The sequence below is a fragment of the Anguilla anguilla genome, chromosome 5 (assembly GCF_013347855.1).
Source record: "Anguilla anguilla isolate fAngAng1 chromosome 5, fAngAng1.pri, whole genome shotgun sequence".
In the NCBI taxonomy this organism is placed as follows: domain Eukaryota; kingdom Metazoa; phylum Chordata; class Actinopteri; order Anguilliformes; family Anguillidae; genus Anguilla; species Anguilla anguilla.
The window spans coordinates 41,118,391-41,131,536 of record NC_049205.1 but is presented as its reverse complement, the minus strand read 5'-3'; the positions used below and the strand labels follow the sequence as shown (position 1 = coordinate 41,131,536).

Sequence of the window (13,146 nt, the reverse complement as noted above, 5' to 3'; positions counted from 1 at the left end):
ACCACTAAGCCCCTGCAGGTAATGTAGAATGCAGCCACGCAACTTGTCTACAATCTACCCAAGCATGCTCATGTCTCCTCACCTCATGGTAGAGCTCCACCATACCTCCAATCAATCTTGCAACCCTACACTAAGGTGATGGGCTCTCCCCTTCCTGCATGGCTGCTTGTCTTAGTCATGATGCTTGCATGTACTGGCCTCACAATGATGGAACGAGCTTCCCACATTGGTCAGGACAGAATAATCTTGGCCATCTTCACTTCTTGGTTCCCCTCCTATCCCCACCTCCTAACACTTGCACCTTTTGTACCAGTTCAGGGTATGGTATTTAAATTTTTTTATTTAATGTTTTTTTTTATGTTTTTGAACACTGCACACTGACCTCCCCTGGCTGACTTATTTCCCCTCAATCGCTGGACTGACTTTTTCATGTTAATTTTCAAATACATATCACCAGATCCATCTCACTCTTCAGGAAGAGACAGCGGATCACCTGTGTCCGGTAGTAAGCATGGTGGTTTTGTGCGATCTTTGTAGATATGTAAGCAAAAGAAATGCCGGATGTTTAGAAACAACTTGCTGCTTCAAAGCTTGTTCTGGCCGTAACAGAATACAGTTGTGTTTCATTTACAGTCTAAGCCTGGATCAGATAATTTGCTATGTGAATGTTATGTAATGTAATATTTTGAGCATTAAAACCATTCTCCAAATTCTGCTTGACCGACAGCTGAAAAGAAATGGCACTCATTAAGTGGCCTAAAGCACAGCCTATGCATGTGTAGTGATATGTTTCTGAAGCTGCCTAACTGCTCCACTAACAGTGAATTCATCATTAGTGCAGTGGTTAGCGTAGCCACCTCTCCCACTGGAGACCAAGCTTAGATCCATGCCATAGGATTCGTACACATAAGAACTATCCTTAGTGTACTCTGCTTCTTAATAATTAATAAATGGAGTGTGGAATAGCGTTTGGAATCTGTTTGTAAAATTCATGTTTTCTTGGCTTCAGTGAGCTATTTTCACTAACCCCAGAAGTGAAACTAGTTGTTTACAGTATATTGCCACTAGTAAATGGAGATTCTTAAAATAGCATTGTCCAAGGTAGGTTGGAGGGGAGGAGTTGTATAACCTGTTTGGAATCACACGGGCACATCTAAAGGAAGACACAACTTTACTGGAGACTTAGGCGTACCTGCTTTTGGCTACAAATACGTCGTTTTATTTACGTCGGTGTGTAATATCTAATAATAGAAGTTGGTGAGTTATAAAGGTGAGTTATAAAAACTTAAATATGTATGTATGTGGAATATATTTTTATATATCAATATCACAAACCCTCTGAGGTGTTCCTCAGGTGTTTCTTCCTTACCCCAGGGGTAGGAAGTAATTTACCATATTTTCCACCCACCGGATCTGGATATTCTGCTTGTTCAATTTTCTCTGGAAACAACTTCGCTCTGTGCTTTGCATCGTTTTCTTGAAACATGTGATTTAGGCATACGATTGAATGATTCATGCCTTCAAGGAAACATAGTCTTTGTTTAAATATTACTCATAGTATTCGTTTGGGGCTGGTGTACTGTAGTTAAGATGAAGCGTGTTGTGATGGCACTCTAAGCCATGGGCTTGAGTTGGAGGTGGGATCCAGCAGTTATACCCTTGACAAGGAGAAATTCTTTACATCACCACTACAAAATTAAATAAAGAGTTACAAACTGGTTTGTAAGCATTAGTAGGAAAGCGATTTTGGCTTAAGAAATGTATAATAATCTTAATCAATAATCTTCTGGCATAGTTGCATTTTCTTCATGGTTACATTTTCTTCATTTCTTCCTTGCTGTTCTAAAACAGCACGGAACACTCCTCTGTTTGAGGTCGCGATCAGACTCTGCATCGGCTGTATTTGATGAAGGCAGATTCGCAGTACATGTGCTTTCAGAGAACAACAGAAGATTTGAGCCCGACGGCAGACCTATACACTCCTCCCCAGTGCTGCATTCCTTTGACGCAGCACCTGGAGAAAATGAGATGACAGGAAATGATGTAGCGGGTCACTTCCTGCTCAAGCACTTCTGTTTTTACTTTTGACTGGCATTTTATCTTAGGTCAATGTTAATGCAAACATTATTTATTTATTTATTTATTTATTTATTTATTTATTTATTTATTTCAATCAAACAGGATGCCTGTGGGCCCATATGCCACTGCTTCTATAGTGGTGCCACTGTTATAATTAACCTGATAGCTCAATGACTTTGGATTGAATCAAATCAATTTTGACTGATTATTGCATGTCAGAAACAATTATAATGACATGGTTCAGATTTGTTAAAGGGCTGAGAGCTTACACTTACACAATTTACCTTTTCATTTATATGTGGAAGTCAGAGTAGGTGGAAAAAGAGGTACTCAAAAGGCAAATAAATATAAGAATACAGTAAAAGCGTGGCCTGCACAAAAACAAAATAATTGCATGGAAAGTTCTATAATAAATTGTAAAAAAAAAAAAAAAAACACAGACCACATTATTCTGGTTATATTTGCTCTGAGGTGCTAATTTATTAATTATTCATGTTATAATTTTATATCTCCCTTTGTCTGTAGAGAACTTCATGCTGTATTGCTTTAAAGGTGCTTATAGAAATAAAATAATCATTATTATTATTATTATTATTATTCCCAGATAGCCCAATTCTGCACCAATTCTGGCCTGAGGTCAGTGCTGCTGACACGTCTCGAAGTTGCTGGCTATCTGGATTATTCTTCTTCTTCTTCTTGCTCTTCCTCTTCTTCTTCTTCTTCTTATTATTATTGCTGTTGTTGTTGTTGCTGTTGTATAACAATGGGCCTCATTCACAAAGCATGCATACGATCACATTTGATTGCAAACTGTATGTGGGAACGTTTCCACAAACATTTTGGCAGTCATCATTTTTTTCTTATCTGTATTTGTTCATGGCTGTTTCCTTATGCAAATCTCATGAACAGGATTGTGCATAAAATTTACGGGCAGTTAGCATTCATCATTTCCTACACCTGGGATATGTACAAAAACAAAGGTCTGCACATCTGCCATGAATCCCTTTTTTTTCGTAAGAACATTTTTAAGAACAAAAGTAAGAATAATTTAAGAAAAGTTTGGTGAATGAGGCCCAATAAGTGGGTTTTCTGTCCTTTTGTGGTTCTACAGTGCACCATTTGGCCTTCAGCATTTGACACTGCAGACGTAGTTTCTTCAAGAAAAAATGTATTGCAAAGTCACTACAGACCGTGAGCTATTTTATGTGAGATGTACAGTAGTTATGGAGGGGGAGCTGGTGTGAAATATTGACATGAGAGAATTTTAAAAGTAGGTCACAGAAGTACTAAGGGTCATAACTCAGACTGGTTGACCTGACAGTACTTTTCACAAAACATTAAGATGTTTAACTGTGCAAACGTTTGATCTGGTCACTGATCTGGCTCTGTCCACATTCATCATATGGACAGAGCAATTACAGAATCATCTCATGAGTACAGAGTTGAATGAAACTGACATGGTTTTCACCCACAGCTCTTCAGTTACCCCAGTAATAATGATAATGGATAACTGATTACATCAGTGCAAGCTGTTCTTGGTATCAATCCAATGGGAAATCTCAGTCCATTGTAAAGAGAGGCATTTGATGTAAATCAGCATAATCTAAAATACTTCTTGAAGTGAAAAGATTACCGGAACCAACGAAAATACATTTGGCTGTAATTTACTTGATGACTCGTTGGTTCAGGTAATCTTTTTACTGCAAGAAGTACGAGTCAGATTACATCTAAAGTACGTTAAACGCTCAAAAAAGCAGAATTCAATTAATGTGCTGGAATAAAACTTGGCGCGAAGTAGTAAGAAAAGTAAGGGGAAGGACTTCTTAGCCCGGCGGCATCTTCCCCCATCTTACACAATGTGATTTTTTTTTCACAATGCTGATTCGATTAGTGTTTTCAAAGGCTGCGCGGTTTCGGCGATTGCTCGATCAAAGGATAACACTTTTAGGGGTTATTTGCTGTCACTTGCATGCGGTATCAGTAGCTGTTGTGAGAGCGTTGACTGGTGTTACGTCACGCCCATACAAACTGAGAAGTTGCGACTAACCAGGCGTGCAGTCATATGGGCACAGTGAGGGAGGATGCGGCGGTGGCTTTGAATCTCTCTGGAACTAATTTATGCTTAATGCACCGACCACCAAGTAAGTAAAATACTTCTTGTTTGCAGTGAGCTGGGTACTTATCTAGTAGATAATATACTGCACCAGACACTTTCATTTGTATTTTAGAGCCATGTTACGTCAGAACATTATAATCAACAGGCACAGATAGATTTCTCTATGGCAGCCATTTAGATACATATGTCTCAAATTCAGTTGCTGGATCTAAAAAACATTTCTGAATAGCCTACAATACTGTCACGTTGCGTCATTGTCTGCTATCCTGTGTTGTATGTGAATTGAAAAGCGATTGTCTCATCTTGTTACATTTTGAAGATGATCTTAATGCAAGGCACTAATGATACATGTTGTCTGACTGTAGTTGATTGGCTTACGTTCTCACAAAAATATGGAGAACTACACAGAATTGTCATAGTCCTCTTTTAACCTTCTAAATTAACAGTTGTATGCTCATTTTGGGTTTCCTGCCCACAAGCACTAGTTCCAAGCGACATAAATTAAGCTATATCCTTCGTTTAACTTTTTTTTTTTTACAGTGTAAGCGCAGTTGCAGCGAAATGCATGGGCTTACATGCGAAACATTTTTATAGCCACCTTGTGTAAAATGCTTAATCAGTCAAGCCAGTTTTTGCGGAAAACAAAGAAATTGCGAGAAAACATGCTATCCACGCACCTGATATTTATTAATTATGTGTGTTACTTAACGACGAAATGTCGTCGAGATTTGTTCTTCAAATATTGGCATGAAAGTAATTATTTAATCTGGTGTATCAATGCGCTAAACACCTGCAGTATCATTATCTGTATTTTTCAAGTTTCTTGAGGAAATGATGAAGGCGTCCTCCCTACTCCCGTCGCGATTATTTACATGTCTGTTGTGCAAACAAGCCTCTCTCACTGTTGCTCTGGGCTCAGGGAACCAACCCCCCAAGGAAATAGGTCATGAAGTTGCAGTATGAATTCCAGTAGGACAACTTTTGCAAACTACTTCCCCAAGCCAATCACAGCCAAACAGGAATAAATGGGTAAATGCTGGTATAGAGGAGCAGTTCGGTCATATCCTACTCAACTCCGTGAAAAATAACAAGGATAGCTTGCCTTTGAATGTTTGAAAACCAGAGACTTATTTCCATACCTGGCTGCCAATGATTTCTGCGAGGATCAGAATAAGCTTTGTAAGTTTTCTTTTTATATCAAAGTTTTTTTTAAATGTATGGTTGTAACACATTGCGTTAACATTCAGCAGAGCAACTGCTCTCAACATCTGCTGTGAAGATTGTTATGCAATCTTTAGTACATGCAAATGGGTTCTTGTAGTACAGAACATTCTCTCAGCTGGATGAGAAGAATGAAATTATTCAGGACATAGGTCAGCCTATTAAAACATTACTTATCAAGATAAATGGAGATAATTTCTCTTCCGTTAACCTGTATCCTGGTTCATACATAAGCAATGAACATGAGCAAGGTCTGATTAAAACACAGTTCAAATGCAATGGCTCCTTCATGACTGATCTGGTATGTGAAGAGTATTCATTCATATGACATAAGAGTGACACAAACTGTGAAAAGGCAGCGTCTGCAAAATAAATGCTGAACTGCTTGATTTCAAGTCTTTTTGTATCTGTACCTGTTGGCATAAGAAGGGCCCTTTTTTCAAATCAACAGACTGTTAACTTGAAATAAGGGCATCCACAGGTGACAAGATTGTCTAATTATGTAGTGGGTCTGTATGATTCTCTATGCATATGCAGCGATTCTACAGAATGGGATCGAGTCCACAGTGGAGAGACACAATGAGCATTATGCTCACAGTGGGCCTCATTCACAAAACGTTTCTTAAATCATCCTTACTTTTGTTCTTAAGTGTTCCTACAAAAAAAAAAATGACACGTGGAGACCTTTGTTTCTGTGCATATCCCAGGTGTATGAGATGATGAATGCTGCCTATTTGTAAATTCTACTTGCAATCCTGTTTATGTGATTAGCATAAGGGAATGACCATGAACAAATGTAGATAAGAAAAAAAGATGAATGCCAAAATGTTCTTGGAAACGTTCTTACCCACAGTTTACGACCAAATGTGATTGTACATGTTTTGTGAATGAGGCCCAATGTCATCACCGTATCAAACTTGATGTAATTTAGGTGATGTAGTGGTATAATCGGGTGACTTGTTTGCTGTTGGTTTTTGCCAAGGATGGTTTTTTCTTTGGAATATGTTGCCCATCCCATCCTCTCTGTGCTTCTGGTTTCCTTAGCAAAACAGGTCACATGGCAGAATAGTTCTTTTTCTCACCAACCTCCCCATAACTGTTTCTAAACCAATGCTATTGACCCAAAATGCTCGGCAGAGGCTCATCATTGGCTCTGAGGGGCACCTGCAAGACACTAGCGGAGTAAAACTCATCTCATTTATTTCCTGATTTGCTCTCAGGTCACGGGATGGCCAGCAAGCCCTTCCGGGCCACCTACATATGGAGTAGCATCATCAACCACCTTCAGTCGCAGGTGGAGGTAAAACGGAGGCGCCACAACCTCAAGTCCTACGATGACTGCTTCCTGGGCTCGGAGGCAGTGGAAGTCATCCTGGAACACATTAATCAGAACAGGTTTTTTGGAGATGATGAGATTCCCAGGGCAAAGGTGGTGCGTGTATGCCAGGCCCTCATGGAATACAAGGTGTTTGAACCCGTGGGCACCAAAGTGTTTGGCAAGGAAAAGAAACAAGCCATATTTGAAGACAGTAGCTGCAGCCTGTACAGGTTCCTGAATGGACAGAGCCATGCCAAGAACAATCAAGAAAATGGATGCATTTCCCCTGTTGATCCTAGGATTATATACAGAACACATGCAAGACGGTAAAGTATTCCTAATATCTACAAATGGTGTTCTAGCCTGAAGAATCGGTTGTTGTGGTACAAAACCCCAACAAAATATAATTCAGTATATATCACCCCACCACCAAGGGAATATGTCATTGAGGTCAAATGTGGGTGAGAAAGGACATTCAGTTTCCCTGTGATGGTGTAACTATCTGAGGCTGAGTGGAATGGGCTAGACAAGTGGGCTTGTCCTATTGGTCAGCAGAGGAACTTGGAGAAAACAAAGCGCTATAAAACTGCCTATAAAGCAGCCTCACAAAGTGATACACATCCCATTTTAGGAACTGTTTTGTAAATCAGATGCCTGTGTTTCAAACGCTTAGCATCAGTTGGATAGAAGTGATATAGGTACTAATCTAATCCTTGTGTAATATAATTAGCTCCCGAATTGAATGTATCCCTGTATGAGGGGTGTAGATTTGGCTAAACACAGACAAGGGTGCTTTTTAATGCAAAGTAAGCATGTTGTGATTATGATAAAACAATGGGTTATGAACTTTTTGACTTTTATACCAAATTCTAGTGCTTTATAAGTAAATGCAATGTTTCTGAAATAAAAAGGCATGTTCTATTTAAACAGAATAAATATGACATTTTCTATTGGCAGAATTTATTACGTGTTCACTTTAATACTTAGTACTGTATGTATGGCCTTTATTCATATTACTTAATTGTTTTGGAGAAGCAAAAATATTTTTTGAGCAGCATAATAGTTTCATGATTGTCATATGTTTGCTGTAATCATTGGTTCTGACTTGAATTAATTTCCCTGTGACTCAATGCAAACCTGACTGTTTAAGAATCACAGTGTTCAATACTGAAATAGTTTTGGTTGTGAATTGGCAGGCAAGAAGAGCCAGTATATTTGAAATCCACACCTGTCAAAACTAGCCAGTCTTTGGATGACCTCCTGGGAAACAATGTGAATCCATCAAACATCCAACAGATGAAGATGAACCCGGGATTATCACAACCATGTAAGTTTGTGCTTTTCAGAGCAAAAAAATGAACCTTAATCTCCTGACTGGTCTCTATTATCATCACTTCATTGCAACAAAGCAAGTGGAAAAGTTGAGTTTGAAGCATTTACAAAATCACAAATTAGATTGTAATGGCCATTAGGGAATGTTCAAGGTGGATTAAAATGGAATAACCACAACTATAAATAACCTTCTGAAATATTACTTTCTCAGTTTCTTGAATATGTTATTTCAACGGATTTGCAAGGGCTTACCTGTCAGACTAATTTAGCCAATTATAATGATCAGTGATCACTGGTAGTGTGGTACTCGGAAAACCTTTATGGAAATCCTTGGGCTGACCTTTTGGCTGATGGCTACTTGATCTTTCCTTCCTGCCCTGCAGTGGTGAATGAAGTATGGTGGGAGCAGACCGTCCTGAGGCTACTGCAGCTGGTAGAGCTCCCCCTGCTGGACAGCCTCTTGGAGAGCAGGGAAAGCCTTCAGCCTCCACTGCGCAGTATGGACAGTGACCCCGACTTGCTCTACACCAGCAACTACCTGGACCGGGAAATCCTGAAGGCCTTCAGTGACTCGCAGTATGTGCCAACTTGTTTTTCAGTCAATTCTTTTTTGTTGCAAGGAGGCATGCTAATTGGCCTCTGCACAATGGCAGCTCTCTCACTCCATACAATGGTACAAAAAATGCACCTTTGACCCTGTGGTTTCAGAGCCACCCGGCACAGCTCAGGTCTGAACGTGCGCGCATGTCACCGTTACAGGGCGGACGGCTGGCTCTCGGCCGCGGTGGACTGCCTGGAGTTCCTGCCGGATCAGCTGGTGGTGGAGGTCAGCCGGGGCCTGCCCAAATGCACAGAGACCCCTCAGTGTAAGCGCCTGCTCTTTGAGGTCCTGGAGAAGCACTACAGCCAGCCCCACCACCCGGCCCTGCTCTCAGCCCGCCTGTTCGACGTCCACACCGGCATCGCGGACCTGCTGGGTAAGGGACACTTTGTGCACTGGATACCCTGTTCGTTTTTCGGGGGGAGGGGCATCAGCCAAATTAGTTTTATGTATGGGTACTAAATTATCTAAACAGTCGTTTTCATTGTTCTAAACGGCAATACATTTCGACTTTCATATTTGATTATTTAAAATTAGTGGACATCACAGAATGTCTTTCCAGGCCCCTTTTGTTGCAAGTTTTATAATAGCAGGACAAGCCACTAAAACTGCTGCACATGCTTATGTAAATGTTTATTATAGATCTGGCTCTATGCAATGTTTATGGAACTTAGGCAGAGTCTTTTAGTACAGACAAATTCTGAAAAATATTACATTCTGTTCCATCTAGAGTAATTGCCTGTATAGTATATGGTAATAACTGGGGCAGAAGTGGAATGAAAACTGGTTCCTGTCTTCCTGAATGTGCATTGGAGTTGTCAAGACCCTTGATTGAGTGGGACCTTGAAATATCAGCAAACTTGAGCCCCCTAAGTAATAGGGTTGTTTTTATATCTGTTCTTCTGTGGGGCATAGTGCGGTGTTTAACACTGTTAATCACAAATGTGACTTGCATCTGAAAGCATGTTCACCAGATTAATTTCTTAAGAAGAAACCAAACTAGATGTTGCCCAGATCCATGAATGGCCTTGTGAGTTAAAATTCTGTTCAGCACACTTTTTAATGTTAGGACAAGATAGTGTCAGTTGATACAGTAAAACTTAGTGACCATTGCCTAAACGAGGAAGAGATTCGATTCAGGCAGAGAGATGGTGATGTGGGTGGTATAATGTAGCCTTGTTAATGTTGCGTGTTTGTCTCATGTCTGTCAGTGGTGGGATATTAGGAAGTCTGACTGAGCTCCTCCCTCTCCACCCACAACTCTTTGTAGCCTTTCAAACAAGCATCCATGAATGAAGGGCTTGTCTGTGTCATATGTTCACTCTCAATGACAGCATACAGAGAGATAGCCATTTCTACTTTCGATTGCAGTGTACAGAGATAACTGTGTCCACTTTTGATTGCGGTGAACAGAGATAACTGTCCACTTTTGATTGCAGTGAGCAGATAACTTTCTACTTTTAATTGCAGTGAACTGAGATAAACTGTGCGCTTTTCATTGCAGTGTGCAGAGATGACTGCCCACTTTTGATTGCGGTGAACAGAGATAATTGTCCACTTCTGATTCCAGTGAACAGAAAGATAACCGTGTCCGCTCTCAATTGCAGTGAATGGGAAGATGGAGCAGGCTCTGGAGGCCTTGCAGCTGTGCCTGAATCTGCTGCACTCGCGCAGCCAGGAGGAGCTGCGCAGGCTGCTGTCTTTCATGGCAGCGGCTGCAGACACCCGCGAGGTCCGACTGCACAAAGAGGTGAGGCCATGCGTGCAAGGGGTTACCTGCTAGCCCGCCTGAGCCACCTGGTCAGGTCTGGATTTACATTCACCCAGCCTAGCGTGCTATTCCAACAGCGCAGACCATAGCTCTGTATGGGTCTTTTTTATACTTCAGAGCAAATAAATAGGATTCTGAATTTACATTACATGGGAATGTAAAAAAGAAGTCATTTTTGTACACAAAAACATTTACGCCCTGTGCAATAACCTATATATTTAATAGAAGAATATAGAGCCGTAATGCATTCTGTGTCTATTTCAGATTGAGAACAGGATGGCGGTGAAAAGGGCTTTCTCCAGAGCGATCGTCCACAGAAAACACCTGGCAAAGGGTAAAGTGGACCTCCTGGTGCTCTTTATGATGGACAATCATCACGACGTCTTCAAGGTACTCTCACTCATTTTAATTGTTGATATAAACACAGAATTAGGCCTGCGCTCTGATATTAACGCTCAACACATAATTTATTATTATTACTGTGCAAATGTTTCAGATTCGGACAAAGTCTAAATCATAGTTGAAATCTTGTCATGTGCTGACTTGATAAGGAATAAAGTAAATAGCTTATTTCTGGGATCTTTTGAACGGTGGTTTCCCATACATTATTTATTCTTCACTATGCATGTGAGAAAGGATTGATGTGCACATCCCATTTTAGGCAGCCCCTTAAAATTAACCCTTTAAATGCCCTTGTTGGATATTTATTTCTTGCCTCCTATTACCACATAATAGAACTGCACTGTTTACTCTGCGGAGGCTGCAGAGCCCAAGTCAAACAGTGGGCTTGAACATCAATGGAACATCATAAAGGATGCTCTTCTAGAGCAGTCTCTTTGGTCTGTTTACAGTATTCTTCCATTAAATTCTGTGGGACAGCATTTGAAGACAGGCATCTTTCTGCTGCATAGCAGTTTGGGGTATAAACAAGTCGATTCCTCTCCTTCTGTCCAATAAAATTTACCTGCTGCCTTTGGGGCAAAGAATTAGTCCTGGTTTTAGGGTCATGTGACACTTGATACGTCTCATGCTAGTCATTTTCTAAAGTTCTTGTCTTATCTTTTGCTCCAGATTCCAGGGTCTTTGCACAAATTGGTCAGTGATAAACTACAAAACATCACGAATGGGAAAAACCCGGATGACGCAACAGGTACGGCCCTATGGAAACCAACTGGTTCATTTTCCATGCGTAAAACAGAACCATCAGCTATGTATATTTTGTAATTTTAGTCAGCATCAACAATGCAAGAGTTGAAAAGAGCACAGTGTATTAGGAGCTACTGTGGCTCACCCTATTAAAGCGCTGTTCCAGTGTGAGGATGGGCCCAACAGTCTTTTATCTAATCTGAGGAACTGGCAGTGCCAGCTGTAGCATTGTCCAGGAAGGGAGGGAATCAATTGGCTGGGATCACTGCGTCTGCAACCCCTTCTGGTCAGTCAGGTGCCCACAGTCTGGATTCTGAAGCTGCACATGAAATGTCTTCCTCTGACTCATGTCTGTGCAACATGTGCATGGACTGCATTTTGACACTACGTCTCAAAGCCAAGTTGGTCAGTGCTCTCCCAAATCGATAGCCAAGGTTGCAGCAATGAGTGCAGTTAGTGAATACAATTCAAAATTTGGAGAAAATGGGGAGTCAAAACATAAAAAAGGCAGAATTTCTCATGAATGACAAGTCTTTTATCTATGGTCTTTTCAAGGTCCTTCCTTCTGTCAGCGAGTCACAGGCAAAGCATGCAGGGATACCATTCAGAAAACCACGGAGGCCGAGCTGTTGGCACTACTCAGGACGATCCGTGAAAACCCAACACTGTCCGCCAAAGAGAAAAAACGCTTACTAGGGCAGTTTTACAAAGGCCATCCAGAAATTCTTGTACAGTATTTAGAAAATAGAATGTCTACTGTTGATGTATAATTGTACATGTTGTATATGTTGTATTTGTACCTGCTGTAAATGTTGTAAAGTGTTTTATGCAAAGATGTTAATGTGAAAAGACTTGAATAAATGTGTTTTTACTTGATTTGTACCCTGTGGACAGTGATCTATGGTCGTCTGTACCAAAAATTGTTCATATATATATACATTTTGAGTATTTGAAATAGAGCACATACATTTATCAGTCTTATTGGACTATGGAGATTGATATATTTCACACTTTTAAGGAAAGGTATGCAGCCTGTAGGAATCCTTTGGGTGATAGTTTCTTTACAAATCTATAAGCCTGCACCATTCCAGATGGAAAGCATAGATATAGACGCAAAGACTATTCTGCTTCACGTCTGTACAAAACATAGCGGTGAATGCAAAGGTTAAATGCAGAATTTTCTAAATATCTCAGTTCATGTCTGGAACTCAATTTGAGAATGGCCTTATTGACAGGGAGAGAAGGTGCTCTGTATCGTGAGCCGTACTGCTTATACAGCGCAGCATGAACACATTAGCCTTTCAACCGAGTCGAATGTCCGACAAATCTCAAAATTCTCAACATATCTCGGATGACGGAGTGCCTATGCAATGCACATCGCTTGTCAGTATCAGGCAATTTCTAACACTGCAGCTGCAAAAGTAATGACTCATGCAGCAGTAGTATAATGTCACACCTCCCCAGTGATTTATTAGTCAAAACTGTTTTATATGTGGACATAAATATTAGAAAACTTTAGAAAATATAGAAAACTAATGCAGTAGTTTACATTGCCAACCACA

At 40.5% G+C, this 13,146-nt stretch overlaps 1 protein-coding gene across 3 annotated transcripts; it reads left to right on the top strand.

Moving 5' to 3' along the window:
* Nucleotides 1-1,132: 1,132 nt before the first annotated feature.
* LOC118226992 (DEP domain-containing protein 7-like) lies at nucleotides 1,133-12,466 on the top strand. 3 transcript variants are annotated; one of them, XM_035417037.1, is made up of 9 exons: nucleotides 1,133-1,270; nucleotides 6,637-7,060; nucleotides 7,931-8,061; nucleotides 8,450-8,642; nucleotides 8,826-9,043; nucleotides 10,275-10,417; nucleotides 10,703-10,828; nucleotides 11,510-11,588; nucleotides 12,140-12,466. In XM_035417037.1, the coding sequence occupies exons 2-9, from the start codon at nucleotides 6,645-6,647 to the stop codon at nucleotides 12,352-12,354; spliced, it is 1,521 nt and encodes a 506-aa protein (XP_035272928.1). In that variant the 5' UTR covers nucleotides 1,133-1,270; nucleotides 6,637-6,644; the 3' UTR covers nucleotides 12,355-12,466. The 3 variants fall into 3 exon arrangements, with proteins under 3 accessions (XP_035272928.1, XP_035272925.1, XP_035272926.1); XM_035417034.1 differs by lacking the exon at nucleotides 1,133-1,270 and adding an exon at nucleotides 3,999-4,220; XM_035417035.1 differs by lacking the exon at nucleotides 1,133-1,270 and adding an exon at nucleotides 4,878-5,374.
* The last annotated feature ends 680 nt before the right edge of the window (nucleotides 12,467-13,146 follow it).